At 39.3% G+C, this 19,380-nt stretch overlaps 2 protein-coding genes across 3 annotated transcripts in view; one reads left to right on the forward strand and one right to left on the reverse strand.

Moving 5' to 3' along the window:
• LOC105459523 (sphingomyelin phosphodiesterase) overlaps positions 1 to 19,380 on the reverse strand; it is a 68,026-nt gene that overhangs the window by 37,304 nt on the left and 11,342 nt on the right. The window lies entirely within an intron of this gene.
• Positions 8,645 to 15,857, forward strand: LOC105459520 (endocuticle structural glycoprotein SgAbd-1-like). The gene is made up of 3 exons (XM_011705633.1): positions 8,645 to 8,891; positions 10,502 to 10,677; positions 13,823 to 15,857. Exons 1-3 carry the CDS (start codon positions 8,880 to 8,882, stop codon positions 14,088 to 14,090), a joined length of 456 nt encoding a protein of 151 aa, XP_011703935.1. The 5' UTR covers positions 8,645 to 8,879; the 3' UTR covers positions 14,091 to 15,857.

Consider the following 19,380-nt stretch of genomic DNA (forward strand, 5'->3'; position numbering starts at 1 on the left):
CCGAAGTTTCTATTTGCGGAGGTATGGAGCGGACAGAAATGGCTACGAATGTTGGAATCAGGTAGATACAACCTCACGTGATCTAAGCTTCAAAGACGGTTTTGCGATTTCTCACGGGGAAGATAGCGTCTTTCAAGGAACTAACGTTACATTTTGCGTATCACGATGCGACTGCCTTGGAATCGGGACGAAGAAACACGGTAGATCCTGACGCGGTAGATGCAACGAAGGAAAAAACGTAGGCGCGGACGATAAATATTAATGTTATCGAGAGAATGACGGCAAAATTCATTATCGCCCAAAATTAGTATCAAGGCTATAGTATCATACTGCATGCGCTCGATGAATTATGGTATGATTTATGGATCTATTGTTACGCGGTTGCGAGATATGAATAGGAGCCGCATCAAGAAAGCCACATTGTGCTTACGCTTGAACAGAGTTTCCTGCGTTTGAGGATATATTGCAAGAATTGAATACAATGTAATGTTCAACAAGGAACACCTAGAGTGTCCACATTTTGAAAACTTCATCCTACAAAAGATATCTCCGATAACAAAAGCAGCATCATTTTAATAGCAATAATAATAGCGTGATTAATTGCAGTAGTATCGTTTATACAATAGCCACCGTTTATTGTCCTCGCGTGAGGAGCGCAATTAGCGCTGATTAACGCCGATCCGACGATTAAGATGTAATTTTCGAGCGCGACGTAATAAAATTCCCCCGTAAATCCACGGCCGTAAATCGCGGTGCATCATTTCAATCAACATGGAAGATATTTCCTAGGAAATCTCACGACCATTACGGCGCGCATCGTTCGCTAATAAAATGGCAACGATTTTTCGCGCCTACTGGCGTGCATCGTTACTGGTGTAACATTGCGTAGGAAACGACGGGTGAGATCGCGAGGATCGATAATACCCTGTTTTCCATGTGACGTCCATCTCATGATAGCACGCAAAGGTGGGAAATCATCCATTGAGATTCTTATCCCGCCGGCTATCTCGATCCTATTACCGGTAACGCACTTCACGAGCGTAACATGCAAACTATATCGCGATTAATCAATATTAGAGAGATAATTGAATAATGAAAATTTTCGTGGCTGAAGAAATAATCGTTGATGAGAAAAATATCTTGAACAATAAATAATTATTATATATTGCTACAACATACGTTTAACGATTTTTTGCTGCTTATAGTTATTGACGAAATAATTATTATTAATCCTTTTATATCTAAATTATTTAAGAGTTACAAATAATATTTGTATATTTTGCATGTTACATAGCAAAGAAGCCAAATATATTTTGAAAATGTAAGAATTTTTCTACGCGTTATTTTTATTGCAGTTATGTATAATAATTTACATTGAAAAGTTATTTTAGCTATTATATACAATAAAAATCTTTTTTTACCTTTGGTAAATCTATCTAAGATATTTCAAGAAAGTTGATTGTGCAAGCTCTTATTATATTTATAATATAATAATATTATTAAAAAACGGTGAAATTTTACATTACCGAGAAGTTTTTAAATACATAATTCATGCATAAAAATACGTGTTATTTATATGTATAAGCGTATAATTTTTATAGCTATATCTGTAAAGAAATGATATACATATATTCAGATTTAATTTAATTTACATAGATAATATGAAGATATAGATTGCAGTGTGTAATATAATATTTTATTTCATAATTTATAATACGTAGGTATATGGTCGTAGTGGGAAGAAATTAATTTTTTGTTATTATTTATTGGTACATTTGTATATATCTGTTGTGTCCCTTAATACCGAGAGCAGTAATCGCGCAATCGGGAATTATGAAGACTATAATTAATACGTTTAACCGCGAATGATTCCAAAGGCCGCCGTTACTGTTGCAATCAACCGATGCTCTCTTAGCGCAATGTGTCAATTAATGAACGCTTGGTGATCTTTTTTTTTCTCAAACGAACGAGAATGGAGTTGGTCTCTGAGATTCTCCGCGGGAACAAAAGTGATTGGCGATAATAAGCGCTGGCTGGCTCGAGAGGAGAGGAATTCCCTGCTCGCTCTCGCGCGCGGATATCGAGACGAGAGTCTCTCTAATCGCTGGATCCTCAGTGGGCGGTCCTGATAGGCACGACCGCGGGAACAAGTAAAGACATATGTCGGTGGGCGCAGATGCACCGCGATGTATCGCGCCGTGCAATGTGGAGAAAGAAGAAATCCGCGATGGCCGATGCGGTGCGGTGCGGCCGACTCGAGAAAGAACAACGGCAGATTATGTCGAGTGAGCTGAGCCCGTTGAGTAACCCTCTCTCATAATCGAGGGGCTATTTGCCGTCGCGCACGGAGATTTATGAGCTTCTATCGGGACCGGGATCGTTTGCATCTCATTCTTGTTATCACTCGATTATAATGGCAATAATCATGACATTCTCGCCTTATAGTATCGCGAATGCGTTTAAGTAAATCAACGCTTACACAAGTGGAAGATACATTAGAAGCGTCAAATTTATAATAAATGATGACTTGTGTAAATTTTATATAAAGACTACATGAACTAAATTAATAAATCCACGAAAGGAACAATAATTTTTTATTAATTTATAAGCGGATACTCTATTCAATATATTATGTTTATTATAAAAAATTCTACTTTTAATATAAATCTAAAAAGTACATATGTGCTTTTGTGGGACCACTTCTATTAAACTTATACGAAATCATTTACTTCAAATCTATCAATTTGATTTCAAAATCAAAATAAATAAATGCAGACCGGCCGTTAAAAACACTATCGAGAATCAGAAAATTAAAATAGAATCGCGCCTGCGATGTAAAAATAATCTCGAAATTTCATTCCGTTAATAGATGGCTCATTTCATAATGGCGAGCGGGATAGAATCGAAGGATTCTCGAAGGAGGATCGCGAGAGATCTAGGTGAGAAATCCCTCAAATGGAAAGGAGAAGGGTCTGTAAGGCGGTAATTGAAGATCATATCGAGGGCAGATTATATTGATGGGCTTTTCTTTAGCGGCAGGCGCGAATTTACGTCGTTACCAAATCGCACGTTATTACCTGATTATATTTCATTACGTATTATAAATACTGAACGTCACGGCAGCGACGGCGTGATGGCGGTCTCACGTCTGAGTGAGAAGAGAGATCGATTTTGCGTAATACGATTGAACACCATCAGATACTAGCGTACCTTCAAACTATAATTTTCAATCATTAGCTATTATGAACTTTTCATCATCTAAATTGAAATTTGAGAACTCAATATTAATTCAAATGATTTATTTTCACGCGAAAAATAATTAATTTTTATTTTACTTGGATCTAAAGTATTTGATCGAAATACGTTTTGTGATAATTAAGTAGTAAAATGGCTTTAAATTCGTAAAAAGCAAATCGGACTCTTTTCTAAAACATTTACGAATTAAACAAAGCTTTCTTTTACCCTCCTCGTTTTTCGTGTTCTATATTTGTTCTATAATCGTAAGCGTCAGAGCGAACGCGATTCAGATGCGCCTGACATGATGATTACTGAAGCGGCTCAGCGACTAAAATTATCAGATACACGAGCAGCGAGGATGGATTCTGCAATTGTCTAGGGAAAATGTTTATAATAGCATTTCAAGTCAGTACGTCGAATGAACGAGTGCAGAACGGAGTACTCCGCCCTCTGATCTGTACTCGTTCATTCGACGCTCCTCTCGAGCGAATCCCGCGTAACTGCAAGTGGATTACGTCTTGCTCTCCACTCTCCGATCTCGTTAAATTACATGTATATCACGTACTCTTACATGGTTCGTAAGTTTCATTGCGAAATCCACTGTAAAATTTCTCGTCAGAAATCACGAAGAGTATGATCCCCGATTTGTTGATCCTCGAATCTGTTTTAAAATTATCCTAAAATGAAAAATCACGTCCTGCGTTCTACGCGACCGTTCTGTGAAAGTTATATGCCTAAAACATTTAAATTCTAAGAGGAACTTAGCACACAGGCGGCAGAATCTTAATTGGATAGATTTGGGTCAAAGATAGTAAAGTGGACCATGCCCGATGGAGAAGAACGAGTAATGGCGCAACAGGTCTTAGATTTCGTGCCTGATAGAAGCAAGATGCTGCGCGGAGATGTTTCGGCCCCGGTATGGAACGCGTCCCTTTCAGGAATCGGAGATGTAAATCCGCGGGCGGGTCATACCTCCTCTTGGGTAAGCCCGCAGCGGCATAACTGGCAGGTTATTCTCTTCTTCTGGCTCTCGTTCTGGCGCTTCACCGCGTTCGCGTCCGCGACCGCACAATAAAGCCAGCGTTTCTCGCGGGAAGAGCAGTTTTTAATGTCAAGGCGCCGCCTTTTGTTGAGGCTCTCTCCGGTAACACCTTTCTGCGCTCTCGGGCCAGAGTTAGGCGAGGAAGAGGCGCGTCGTCGTATCGCGAGTACGAGCGCGTTGTCGAAATGTCCCGACTAGATTGACTAGAAGTCACCCAATGCTCTGCTCAACGAATCAAATGTCAGACGCGCGATTTTGCGAAAATTCTTCACGAGTCAACAGAGATTTTGCAAAAGTTTCTCACGAGCGTCGCATTAAATATCACCTCGATAAAATTTTCGTTGGGAATAAAAAAAAGGGATCTGCGTAATAAAAAAAACTAGTTTAAATATATTTACATTTGAATTATTTATATTTATATCAGAGTTATGTTGCATGCGCATAGGGTATATAACTCTTTCCAACATGCGACAAACGTAAGCGAGAATAAGTGAGTTCACAATGCATATCTCATTTTCCATAGAGATACAAATTGTTTTATTGAGAAGCGAGGTCGATGCCGTAATTCACGGAGTTTATTGCGAGCGTAATCCTCTTCGTGGTACACCAAACAATGCAACAATTCTAGCTCGCAGAATGCTAAGCACTTAGACAAAAGAAAGGGTGGGCTCGTTCGGAGTCAGTGTAAGATATATAGGATTTATCCTAGATGTGCTTGAGTTTGTAGATAAAAAGATCGTCATTGTTTGGTTGGAGATTGCCCTAGAATGTGGCGCAGGTCCGCATTTTATTGCAGCGTGAGTTAGCAGATAATATGTATAATTGACGATAAGAGATATAATAAGAGATATTGTTTAAGTGAAAATTACGTTTAAAATATCACACAGAACGTTTAAAATATCACAGAGAACATCTGATTATGAATTACTATCGTACAAAAATTAACAATGTAAAAACTAGTTTGGTTTTAAGAATAAATTAATAATCAATCTAAATCGAAAAATTGAAACAAATTACAAATATTTTTTAAATGTTTGGATTCTCTTAATTCTAATATCTATTTGATTCTGTACGTATATTCGACATATCAAAATCTCTCAACGAAATACTAGGAGAGTTTAATAATTTTGCTATTTACATACTTTCTGTTATTGCAATTATTTGTGCAAGATTTGCACAATGTATGAATGATTATAGTGTTTTCTCGAATTTCGCGGAAAACATCGGCAAAGGATGTTCGCAATTCCGCGGATTCGCCTACGTTTCATGGGCACTTACATCTCCATCGATTCGTCCCGCGTGTAATTAGAGATATCGCTGATAAAAGAGTTAACACAAATCCCGCGGAATTAACTTGTATGTACCTTTGTCTCCGTTACACCTACGCGCGCATTGCATGTCCAAGACGGTGAGATTTAATGGCGAAACTGCAAATATCATCGTTACCGACGTGTTTGGAAAAGACGAACGTGCGCGCGCGATTCTTCTTCTCTTATTCTAGTTTAAATACCACCTGTCAAACTAAATCATGCAGCACATTCTAGTCGACTCATTCTAGTCGTCGTCTTGCACTCGTCATGTCTTCAACCCAGTTTGTATCTCAGCCGCATCCTTACGTTTCCCTCTTCGTCCCTTTTCCTTAATTAAAGAGATAACTCAGTTCTTCCCGCAGGCGGGAGAGAGATCCTGACAATTCGCGGGATGAGAACGTGCTAATGCACGGTCTTGCTCGAGAAATATTGCAGAGATACGCTATGACATCCTGCTTTCAGTTTATTTGAAATATAGGTAAGTTTGTTCACGAAATATGAAGAAGATTATATAAAAGGATTATGTAAAATGTACTATAAAATGTAGAAATAATCAATAATCGAAACACAATCGATATTGTCTCCTAAGAAGATTGTTATAGGTATATCATAAAATCTTTTTAATTAATTTAATGCAAATGGAATACATAAATCTCTTAGCATAATAGCAATATCATTTGTTATCGTGCACTGCAGAGATCATGAAATATTTATAAGCGATTATTTTCTTATAATTATTTATTATGCGTCGCAAGGTACCCACGCGTAACTTATCTCGTGAGATCTCCAGAGAATACAGAACAAACACTATATAATTATGTTCATACATTTGTTACTTTGTTTTAAAATCTCTTGCCTTTGACAAGTAGGATGCGACCTAGTTTTGATTACGGTGGACCACTGGATCGAATAAACTTAATGTTCTAGTCCCAGATCAATTTTTTTTAGAAAACTCGGTGTATATATAGTCTCGCGGAGGAAAGATAAAATGACAAAGAGAAGATATTATATGCAATGCAAATTAGATATCCTGTACGTAAAAGAGTTGTTAAATACAATATGTATATACAAGTATGTTATCAAAAATTGTATTACCATTGTTATTAACGGTTAAATCTGCGATATCATATCATATCATTATTGTTTCACTTTTTTTATTGTTATTAAAGTTTATGAGCACTTGCCTAATGTCATTCTAACACTTAATGATACGCAAGAAATTTAATTTATTTCGGCGACCTTTCGTGACGCATCATTCAACACAATTGGGCCCGACAAACGAGGAATCTTGAAAAAATCGCGCAAGCGATCCTGATTGTTCGAAGGATCGATCGATCGAAGGATGCACCAAGGTGTTTCGCCCGGGGTATGTCGTAAGGATCGGCGATGCGCGGCGCGGCGAATCGCGTTACATCGATTCGCGTTACATTGCAGTGAAAGGAATACGCCCTGCGATGATCCGCGGCGAATCCGGCGGCGGCGATCCTGAATCCCGCGGCGGTGTCCGATGCGCGCGCGTTACAAGACGTTACGAGACGCAAGATGATGACGGTTCTCCCGGCAACGAGCAATGCATCCTCGTTAAGCTCGATCTCACCGCGTGGATTCGTATCGTGCACGTGGGCGTGAACACACGCGGGCACGCATACATACGTGGATACGCGCATCGGGTTCCATCCCAATGAACAAGGATGAGTCTCTGCAAGCGCGAAATTAGCCCAATTCGCGTTAGATAAGATACGATGTAGGTACTAGTTGCAGAGAGAGCAAGCTGTAATCAGATGTAGCTAGGAGCAATCGCGTGATAGGTTTTGAGTTTAGGAGTCTTGATCAAAATTCCGAGTGAATTGTGCCGTAAAAAAATGTTATTGGACTTTAATTTAAACCATCATCTTACATGCGTCTTTTTCTTTGTAATTAATCATATGAGCGGATGATAAATAACGACTATATATAAAATGATTAAAATATAAATTTTTATTACAATAAAATTATATATATATATATATATATATATATAAAACTAGAGAATTTTGAAATAGTTTTTTATAGAAAAAAACTTGTCGTCGTGATATATCATTTCCTCAATGTTTTTATTATTGTCTGCACGCATAGGGAGGGATAATCGGACGTAAAAACTGCAGACATATATTTCACATGCCATGATACAAGCAATTTGTATGTGCATACATCATACGAGAATGGTATAAACAGCTCTTGCGCGAGCAAAAGATGCATGCTAATATAATCACGCAATGAATTCAATTCATAGGGAAATGGCATGCGTTTAAGCATCCCGACCTCCAAGCGATGTGAACGATATAGATACGCGCGAGACGCACGAGAACCGCGAGAAAAAGCGTAATGCTGATTGTAAATAACAAAGATGTAAGTGACAGCTAACAGGCGACACATTACACATGCACATTCAATATAATCTGAGCTGAGAGGTATTGGGACCACCTGTAGTTGACATGAATATTTGAGTAAACAAGTACCATTTCTGCATCTCTACGTTCTGCATTTCGAGCAGAATTTTTAGAATAACTATTTTTATAGCTATATAAGTCGTATTTTTAAGATTCTACTCGCGGAAGTATATTTTCAGTATTTTGCCGTTTTTTAACGTCCTTTTATGCGCGAACTACATGCTTTCCGGGGTACACTGTGATTTTGGGGATTTCACGTTTGACATATTCGCGTGTCGTTTTCGCGATGTCTCTCAGTTTCTATCTGCTGTTGTCTGTATCTGTTCCGCGAGTGTAACATGTGCTGACGTGTGTGTAATCTAATAAGCTTGCGCACGTACACACATACACACCCACACACACACATGCGGTGAATCGCGATACGTGGGCAGATGCGCACGCGAATATACGCGGGAGACACGAGGCGCGAGTTGCACGCGAGGGGGACCGTCGGTTACCACCTACCTCTATCGTCTAACCAGAAAGCCCCGACCACCATCCACCACCCTTTGCTTAGTTAGCGGATTACGCGAGTAACGTCTCCAAGATTTATTCTCCCCTTCAACCTCCACGGAAAACGGTCGATGGCGGGGCAAAAAGGGGGCACAAGCAGAGCGTCTCGGTGACTATAAAGCCTCACGTGTTCACCTAAGCTCGTGTGTCTAACTGCAGTTAGCTCAAGAGTTTCGTACGTGGCTTTTTGGAAGATCCGAGTGTGTCTTGCACACAGTGTGATTATTCGCTGCCACGCAAGTGCGCATCGAATCGCCGATAATAGTCGAGGAGTCACCGTTTGACTTTCGGAATACACTAAAAATCATCATGAACACCCTTGTGAGTGTGATCCCTTAATTTTTTTCATACTTTTGCGATTGATCAGCTATTTTCCAAATAATTAAAAATGGAAAAACTTCTAGGAACAAGAGAGATTAATGATTTCGACTAATCGTATATCTCATTTCTAACTGATAAGATAATAATTATGTCAACTAAATAAATAATAGCATTTGTAATCGAAATTTCTGATCAGGATAAAATTTTATCACAAATAAACGAAAAAATTAAATTATTTATTGTAACAAAATTTTATCGAATCTTTGGTTAATGTAATCAATATCAATTTCAAGTTTTTTCGATTTTCAAATTTAATTTGATAGTACAATGAAGATTTAAAGAGTTTGATTTTATCAATATTATTTTCTTTTTTTTATGCTCAATTTATGCTCGTGAAAAAATTTAAAAAAGTATTTCTGCAACAAGTTTTTTTGCATTTAAGAAAGGGGATAAATGTAATAAAACCAGTGACAATCGTGATCAGTAGCAGAAAATTTTCTCAATTTTTTAATGTAAATTGTCTCTCATTAGACTGGATGTGTTTAAAATCCGTGATATCAAAAGATTGATCAGGCACGACGAAATGGGATGCAGAGAGATTTTGCGATCGCTATGATGGTCCGATCGTCGCGGAAGATTTGACACGGATAATTGGATTATCGTTCTCGTGCGAATAAATTTGCAAAAATTCATATTTTATTCGCGTCAAAGAAGTTTCTACGAACGTATCGGTTGCGACGAAGACGATCTTATCAGAGACGATTTCGTCATTTCCGTTTGATGCGCACACAAACGGCGATCGTATTATTCTCGGAAAAATAACGGCTACTACGGTTGTTTGTTACAATTACGACGTGATATCGCGCAAATTCAGCGTTCGTATCGGCGTGTAAATCTCGGCATGATATAACGTATTATGCGCCCGGCCAATAATGAGATGCGCCGAGAGGACAACACCCTTGTGCGTGCACCATTACGAAATTAATAGTACCCGTTATGCTTATTGTAATCGTTACTTCTTCTCGTTAAGCGCGAAAAATATTACGCCGCCGTGTCGCAAATCACTTGACTCTCCTCGACTTTCAGCACACAATGGAGGAAGTCTCCGACGAGCGTGAGACGGGGATTATGACGCATGGAATAACGTATAATTATTTATAACCGCGCCGGCTCTTGCGATGAATCGAAATTTTCCTGCGTGCCGAACTGCCTACCCGTCTCAGCCTACCTACCTAGCGGACCCTTTTGCATGAATAATACGCAAGGTTATATAATTCCGCGTGACTTGCCGCGATGGTTTCGTTGTGCTAATCTAATAATATCAAGTAACAATTGAATATTTCAGGTGCAGGTGTGTAATAATTGCATTTTCTCAGAAGTTACTATTATTAGCTGCTATTAAGTGACTCGCTTAGAAGTAAATTAAGAGTAAGCTACTATTACTAGTTAGTGAGGATTATATATAATTATTCCAATACCCCGGGAGACTTCCGGACTGTCAAATAATTTCTGTACATTATGCGCGTTGCTTGTACGAGAAACGCTACAGGAGAATATTGGCCGATGTGTTAATTTCCAACTGACATTACACCAATAATCACTTTTTGTAGATATTGCTGCTCGGTCTGACGACGATGGCGTACGCACAGTTCAGCAGGTTCACGACCCCTGCATATCCACAACCGACGCAATATTACAATCCCAATTACTACGGCGGCCCGCGGCCTTTCTACGCCATACTGCGACAAACGCAAGATTCCGCGCCGGACGGATCATATTCTTACAGGTGAGATCGACACCGGCGCGGCCGAGGTGTACGTACGTTTCGTCGAGAGAACGATCTCGACACGCTCGAGGAATCGCGGATGCCCTCGAACGTGTATGAAAACACGCTCGCGCCATTCGGTCGATGCAATCGCGAAGTTAACACGCTCGGCGTGACCGTACGTTTTTTCTTCTTCTTCTTTCATTGCGTCGCGTCTTCATCGAGGAGTGATTAATAGGCAGGAAGGAAGTGTACTTAATGCACCGGAAACACATGAAAGTAGTGACGCGTCTTGATTAGGAGACTTGCGTATTATTTCTCAATAAATATACTGCCCTAAGATTACTGTATTTTTTTCATAAGTGATAAAACTTGGGAAAAGTAGTATATAATTGGAAATATCATTTTTCAAGAAAAACAAACATAAAAAAAATTTTTTTATTAAGTTTAGAAGCAACCCGTTTATCAGTTAACAGTAGAATTTTCATATGAATTAATCTCCAAAACAAGATTTGTGTTGATGATAAAAGTTTCGTTTTCAGAAATATATTATAAGCATTACGTTAAAGATAACGTGTATTTGATCGAGAAGAATCGATATAATTGTCTGAAAAGATGTGGGATGCGTCGAGTCATTTCTCGGTAATACGTATTTATATAAGCATTGTTCAGTTGCTATTTTTCAATCTCGATAATGACGACATCCTTTTACCGTCTAAAGAAGGTTTGAACGTTGTAATTATGTCGATCGTGCTCGCGCAATATTTAGTCAATTTGCGATTATTTTATTGCTCGCCCACCCAAGTCATTCTCTCGAATCTCGCGACATGTACGGTGAAAATAGTGCTCGAACGAGAAGAGAAAGAAAATTTGAATCGTGCGAAGGCCAATAGTCTTACATGGGGATCCCAAGCATTCGCTTGGGATTGTTTCTGAGAACGGTATGTTCTATTAACCGTAATTAGACACGAAAAAATATGCGGACTCGGTCTGTGCTTGGTGTAGCAATCACATATGCATTGCGAATTCGCGAACATTCTCGTGTTGATATACCTACATAATTTAATAACGATGAAGAAATTTCCGGCTAATTTTCATTTTTATTATAGGATTAATACGAAATTTGCCTACACATTTTATCATATTTTATTACAAGTAATTAATTTTCTTAGTCGTACATACATTTCAATTTGTGATATAATAGTAGAAATCGTGTATTCGAAATTAAAGTACCGTGTGGGAATTTAAAAAAAATTTATATATTTAAAATTTATTTCTTATTTCTGCGTGATATATCATGGCTCACATATTACACACTAGTGAGCATCATAACAGCTATCACACTGGCATCTTATCATTTGCATATTCGTATGTTTATTTTCAGTCTCATTTATGTAATCATCATATAAACTTGTTCGTACGTAATAAATTAAATTAAATTAAATTCCCGTTTAATAGTAAAAAAAATTACGTTTTCTAATTACGAAAAAATACTTTCTTTACTAGAATGAAGGAACGATACTCTAAAACATCGATATAATGCAAATATAGTAATATTATCACATGATGGAGAAAAGCTGGTTAAAATTAACATCACAATTTAGTTCAACGACATATGAAACGTTAAATGTTCACATTCATTTACTTAAATAGAAATTGATAATGAAGATGGAGTTGCGCGTAAAGCGATTAGTCACAGCTTTAATGACAATTATTACAGGCTTACAACATATTCAGGCTTACAGAATTTTGCACGAAATGTAAGCCTCAATAATTATTACGTTATTTCCGTAACATGCGCGCAAACACACAAACATATTTTCTCTCTCTCTCTCTCTCTCTCTCTCTCTCTTTTTACCTGAAATATCATCTTGAATTATCGGATAATTATCGGACTAGACGATGATTATGCAAAATTCTATACGAGAGTCTGTAAGAAAAGTCGACCATCGCAAAGAGGTGTCGAAATATTTTCACCTCACTCTAACTTTCTAACATATCATGATTCGCTATAATTAGTTAAACACGACGAGATTGTAGGTCAGTGATTATCGAATTATCTGTCAGATGATGCATGCATCTCACATCATCTCGTAGCGCGATATTTACATCGCGCTGAATCTACACGACGCATCTCGCACGTGCAATTAACTTTGGAAAACTAAAAACCTGCGATTACTATTGCAACATTTATTTCGCGTTATACAATATTACACACTCATTTCTGGGCGACCTAATACCTCATTCAGCTCGATGGTCCTCATCAGAAATAGTTTCGCGACATGTATCATACCTCCGTAATAATCAATTATCTTTCGACGCTTTCTAACTCCGCGCGAGACTTTGTGCGCGCGACTCTATCATTTAAGATAATCGTTCGGGCGTGCCGAGGTCGCGGACCATTTGCGCGTAGGTCAAGTCACCAGATGGTTCTCCAGCCGCTACTTGAGACGATCGACCAGTCGCCTTAATCGAAATCGCAAAAACCGTGAACCCGTCTCGGCCGAAGGAAGGATACATAATTGGCTTTGATGTTAATCGTACGCGCGCCACTCGGCTGCACAGCTCGCAATAATTGCGCAATTGAACAATTACAATCGACCTACCTGCCTGCCTCTGCCTGCCTGCCTCTGCCTGCCTGCCTACCTACGCGCTCACCTTCCTCACCCATCCTCGCTGTCCTGGAGTTCGCATCTAACTCGGGCCCCTCCCGTGACACCTGTCTCTGGGACACTCTCGGCCAGGCTCCACCTAACATCTCGAAGGTGGTAGCACTTTTCTCTGACTGGTTTTCCCAATGGCAGCCCGGTGGGAAAACGAATACGAAAAGATAGTTAATTGCAAAGCCGATGATAATACAATTGTTCTTCTAAACAATTTGATAATAAATTTTAATTGTACTCTGCAGATTCTCTGCATGAAAATATGTATTCTCACGCGAAATCACACACTGAATTTTTTGTTTAAATATCGAGGCTCTTACAATTCTTGGTTCGAAAAATAAACTATTTCAGGCAATGTATTTACAGGCCTACAGGCTACAAAAAAAAAGTTTCACATATTTACAGTTTTACTGATTTTTTATTTAATTAAACTGCAATCTTTTTCTCTTAATGTAAACAGTTGTCTCGCAACAATCTGTCTGAACAATTTGCTCCTATTGCAGCTATGACACGGAAAATGGTATCTCCGTAGCGGAAACGGGACAGCCGAAGAACATTGGGCCTAATCAGATCGAAGCGGTCAGAGGTCAATACAGTTATACGGCCCCGGACGGCACCCCGATCCTGGTTACTTACACAGCCGATGAGAATGGCTTTGTGGCGAGTGGCGCTCATCTGCCGACACCGCCGCCGATACCGATAGAGATACAACGCGCCCTGGCGCACAATGCGGCTCATCCCGAAGAGGAGGATCCTTATAGGAGATATTAGAAATATCTACGCGCTAGGACTGCTCTCAACGCTTCGATATATCGACGTGAAATAACATCGTGGTTTACCACTTTTTGGGATATTGACGATATTTACTGTCATATTATTCGTCTCGTTATCTACGAAAGATTGTTTCGAAGCGGGTGGTTCGACCTTTGCTATTGATTCCGGAATAAACGTCAGAGCAGAAAAATGTTACGCGCTCTTCATTTCTTGAAATCGGATACGTTTGTCAATCATACGGTTGCCCCATGATTGTTATATCGATTATCAACTTATCGAGCAGTGCTAGTGTTTTACTTTGTGCGTGCAAAACGAGGCACGATTAGGCGAGACAACGGAACGTGAGATCGATGAGTACAAGCGAAGTGTGAATAAGAAAATGAAAGAAACGAATTCTTTAGTTGACGTAAAGGAACCTTTAATAAATATTTTTAGTCGTTATATTCTCAGTGATTGCAAAATTTCAATCAATAGATGTGACTGTGAGTAAAAAAGACAAAATTTTTACGCGGCTCTGGAAATGCTTTGTTTTTTTTTTTAGAAACTTATTTTCTCGATTTGAAATGCAACGGCCGGGCTTGAATGGCTATAATGATGCACAATTTGTTTCGCGTTGATCTTAAGAAATCGCGATGGTGCGACACACGAAAAGCCATAAAATCGTTCTGGAGGTGTAATTTATGCATACGGCCGATAATACGACTGCCATCAAAGCTCGAGATAAAATAAAATATTGGACGGAATTGTTGTATATTGCATCTGCTATGCGCAACGTGCAATATTCAGTGAAGTTCAGCATTATTATATAAGACGACACGATCTTAAATATGAATTACGCAAGACCGCCTTGCCTTACTCGAGGCAGATCAATATATTATGGGAGGTTATGCCGAGCGGTGCAATTTTGCGGATCGAATCGTTTTTTTATCTTTGTAATGACGAGACGTCATCTGAAAATTTTACGTTTATAATAGACTCGTAAAAAAAAATATAAATATTATGGTGCATAATTATTGCGTGCCGCAATTAACCGAAATTCGTACTCGTCCTTGAGGATTTCGTTCGTCGCCTGAACGTGCCTTAAACCCTAAACAGTATAAATTCATATAATAAAAATACGAAACTAAAGACACTTTCGTTTAACTTAATTGGGACAACAAATGTCATATATATCATGGAGTTTGAAAATTAAATTTTGTCAGTTTGTACAAAATTTTCAGGTGAAATGAGATAATCTTTTATATATTATACAATAAATCTCAAAAGAATAAAAATTCTGCCAGAATTCTGTTATACTGTTCAGGGTTAGCCGACTAACCAACGACATTCTGTGTCTCTGGAAGACCTGCCGAATACGAAGTGTTCCGCTTCGCTTTACTGATCCTAACACGAAAGAGATTACGTCCAACTGACGCGATCGAGGTCCTGCGTATCCTGCGAGCGTTTCGTTCCTCCACACTCCACATTCTCCACTCGGCGAGAAGTGGCGGGGACGATGGCGGAGGGAGTGAGTCGATGCAGGTGCCCGATGCGACAATATGTCATATCATAATTGTGCTGTAATGTATCAATGCTACTATATGGCTATTAAATCATTTAATTGCGCATGCTTCTCCACGTATTCTGAGTATCGTAATCACGTGCCTATAATTATAACGCGTCACCGAGGCGACCTAAGGATTCGTCCTCGTTCAGTGCCTTTAACGACTTTTAACAAACCGCGGGCATGATCACCGTATAATAATAAATTATTTTAATACGCAAGTTAGACTATCCTTTTGTTCAGCAATAATAATGTTAATTTATAATAACGACCGAGCTATTCGTTATTCATTGTTTGCGTGTAATGATAAATGCTGGACTCGCAGCATCATGTTTCAGAAATAGCGGTACTTGTAATAAGCCGGGGAATGGATTTCGAGACTATGTTGCGACGTTGGGATAAATTACAGATCGCCATGTGCTCGATAGATCGCTCGGCGATTTTTCAGGATTACGCGAGGAGGACGAAGTCGTCTGGTGGCTCGCATTGATTTGTTTACATAAGGTTGCTTTACGACGCGGCCGCGCGTTATATCGTAAACGTCGTGGATTGCTTAACGCGTTACGTCAGACCGTCAGAACGCGGGGAGGAGAAAGGACGTTGCCTCCCAGGCCCCGTTTTGGATTTGATTTCGATGAGAGCATGTGTCTTTCTCAATTCTTTCCAGCTAGCGAAGAGAAAAAGAATCTTCTCGGCATCGTGCAACGTCTACGTTCCCATTTTGACGATAACCGTTTTTGGTTAGCGGCTATAAGCGGCACGCGATGCAGCCACTGGATCACGTGGGGAACTCAGCAGCTCATCCATGTGAAACAACGTACGCGTCGAAATAATTATAGCAATTAGGGAAATAAGCCTGAACCGCTTTCTCGAGAGTGATATATGCCGTCATGATACAATCGCTTATCTGTCGAAGATCGATAGAACAAATGCATATACCAATTTAGAGGAACTTACTTATATTAAAATATCTGCATAATTCCGAACATCTTTAGATTGTCGATTGAAAGATTGAATTTACGCAGTTATCTGATTATCGCTGGATTACGTGTTGGCAAACATATAAAGCATCTTCTTAGAGATTCTTCTCTCAGAAGTCCTCTAGGATTACGTCTACCTTATTCAAAGTATCATATTACGTACTTTATTGTTAGACACGGTAATCTTATATTACTTGTACACGCATCGACCTTTTTTCCGAGTCGATTGATCATTTATTAGCTGTCGGGCCTGGGTGATCGTCGCCGAGCGTGTCTGTCCCGCGAAAGGACGCTGGCTCTAACCGTTAATTAAAATCAATTCTCGCGTCATTCGGCGACGTTTGGCGCCGATAAATAGCCGTTTAACGCGGTTTACGACGATTATACTGTCGCGGCGTGGGTTTTAATCGTCGCGCGCCCAAGCACGAGCGCGCGAAATTTTAGGCGGACCGACCGGCCGTGGAAATGCCATCCGGATTAATGTTAATGGTAATCGTAATATCATGTTAAAGGTGAGTCAGTGAAAGCAAATCATCGGTCTCCCGTCCGTTGCACAACGCGCGAACAAGCGACCGCGCGAACGAGCGAGCGAGCGAGTGAGTGAGTACATCTCTCGGGATTCCTCGGTTTATCCGCGAGATGGAAATGACGGGGTATCGAATTTAGTGATTCTCCAAAACTTTCTATGTGGCCGCGCGCGTAGAGCTTCGAGAATATGAAACAGGTGGGCTATAAATCGATCGTGGTCGCGAGAAGATGCGGGAATGCGTACGTGGAGTCTTTTTTAGACGCTCGTCAAATTTTATTGCCCGCGCGATAATTGCTGATAATTAGCTCGCGCGGTTGCACGACGTACATATTTTAACTTCGGGCACGGCTTTGCATTCACAATACGAGCGACTTACGCGAGACGCAAATTGCATCTGCAAATCAAACGGGGCAGTTAGCTCGAAAGGTCAGCCGCACGATTTCGTTTCTGAAATTAATTGACGCTAATGGAAATACCGGTTGAAAGCAGGACGAATATCGCGGCATCCCTGCCGATCGCTAGACATGAATTTGGCAACCCCGTTGTGATTTACGAAGCCGATGTCAAATTACATATCGCGAGTGTAAATTGTGGTTCGCGCGTCGCGCGAGCGATACAAACCGAAAGGTCATTTAGACTATTTCATACGTGGACTAGTGTGGCGTGAAGTATTGTTGAAAATTATAATCGGCAGTTGACAGTTAGTCATTACCAGCTGATAGTTATTAATGGCGATGGTTAACTATCGCGGATAAAACAATCGGATTCGCTCGTGCGTAATTTGTAAACAAAGCGCATTGCGAGTGTGAATAAAATTTTATATTTGCTCTTTTTCGAAGATATTTAAAAAATATTAAACAATTATCACATCTATCACAGATAGATTTGCATTGCCGAATGACTTTATCATTATTTCTGATTGAACGAAATTGTAACAATTACAAATAACTAGTTAAAGATCACGCCACATGCGTGCAACTGTCATGCTGCATGTTTATTTCTAAATATCGGGATCAAAAAATCCTCCATGTTGCAATTTTAAAATGTCCTGCAAGCAAACTTCAAAGTGATAGATATTTAAATTAGATACTGATTATAATTATATAGTTACGCTTGCATATCGTTATGCAATTTATTCAAGGATAAATAAACGTTATCGATTAAGTACGTGAAGAGCTGGATATTTAATAAATCTCTATTTAATAAATATAATATATTATAATATATATCTCGAAGTGCATACATAATTACATAAGAAATTGTATTATTGTTCATTTGCATATTAATATTGATTTTGAAAAGAGATTTTTCTTTCATTTTTCGCAAGCACAACCTTGCCAATTTTAAGATCACGATATTTACGTATGTAATTTATATTACATACGTTTATTTGTATTATACGAACTGACGAGTGGTTTACGACGAATTATACAAGTTGTTATTTTCACTGTATCGCGACGGCAAAGATTGTGCGTGCGCGTTTACCTGTCAAATTGCGAGGTGCAAACCGCTTGCTCGCTAACGAGGTTGTCGACGAGGGCCCCCGTGACTGAAAGGTGCCGCGGGAAGAAGTGGACCGGGCCCCTGTAACTATCGCAATAACACGTACGCGATACACGAAATCGATATTTTGCATACAATCGTGAAAAGTTTTGGCTTGAGTCTCGCATCAGCGATATCGGTCAAGGAATCGGACACTTCTGGAGACCGGACATGCCCTGTCGCAAAAATCGCGATCGCACCGCTGTGTGTCGCCGATCGTTTGTAGTCTCATCGCGCTTTTGCGCAAGAAAACTTGACGGTGCGCCGCTATTGTTCTGACAATAAGCGTTGACAGTCGTCCTCGCTTGCGAATGCGTACTCGTTTAATAGGAAAATAGAAAATCTCGTAGGAAGGCCGGGATTTAATACGAAGTAACGCGCGGACAAACTAAATTTAGATTCGCACACCAATGAAACTAATTATATGGTATATTCAGTAACAGAACTGCGTCTTCAACTGCGTATCTCGCTTTATGTAATGTATTTCAGTTTTTAGCTTGGTTCTTTTACTCGACAGTCATGAAATTGTCAATGTTTTACTATATCCCGTCAATATAATCATGCATGAGTAACGATTTAATTAATGTATATCAAAATTCTTTACATGGGAGAAAACACTAAAAGTAGAGATAGAGAAATATTATTAAATAAATATAATCTAATGAAAAATGTTAAAAAAAACAGAAAAGAAAA

Source organism: Wasmannia auropunctata, unplaced genomic scaffold (genome assembly GCF_000956235.1).
Source record: "Wasmannia auropunctata unplaced genomic scaffold, wasmannia.A_1.0 LD334186.1, whole genome shotgun sequence".
In the NCBI taxonomy this organism is placed as follows: domain Eukaryota; kingdom Metazoa; phylum Arthropoda; class Insecta; order Hymenoptera; family Formicidae; genus Wasmannia; species Wasmannia auropunctata.

Excerpts from the sequence above, each read along its gene's own strand:
- LOC105459520 (XM_011705633.1), top strand. Across the intron at positions 10,678-13,822 it reads GACGGATCATATTCTTACAG|CTATGACACGGAAAATGGTA; the intron begins GTGAGATCGACA and ends CTCCTATTGCAG.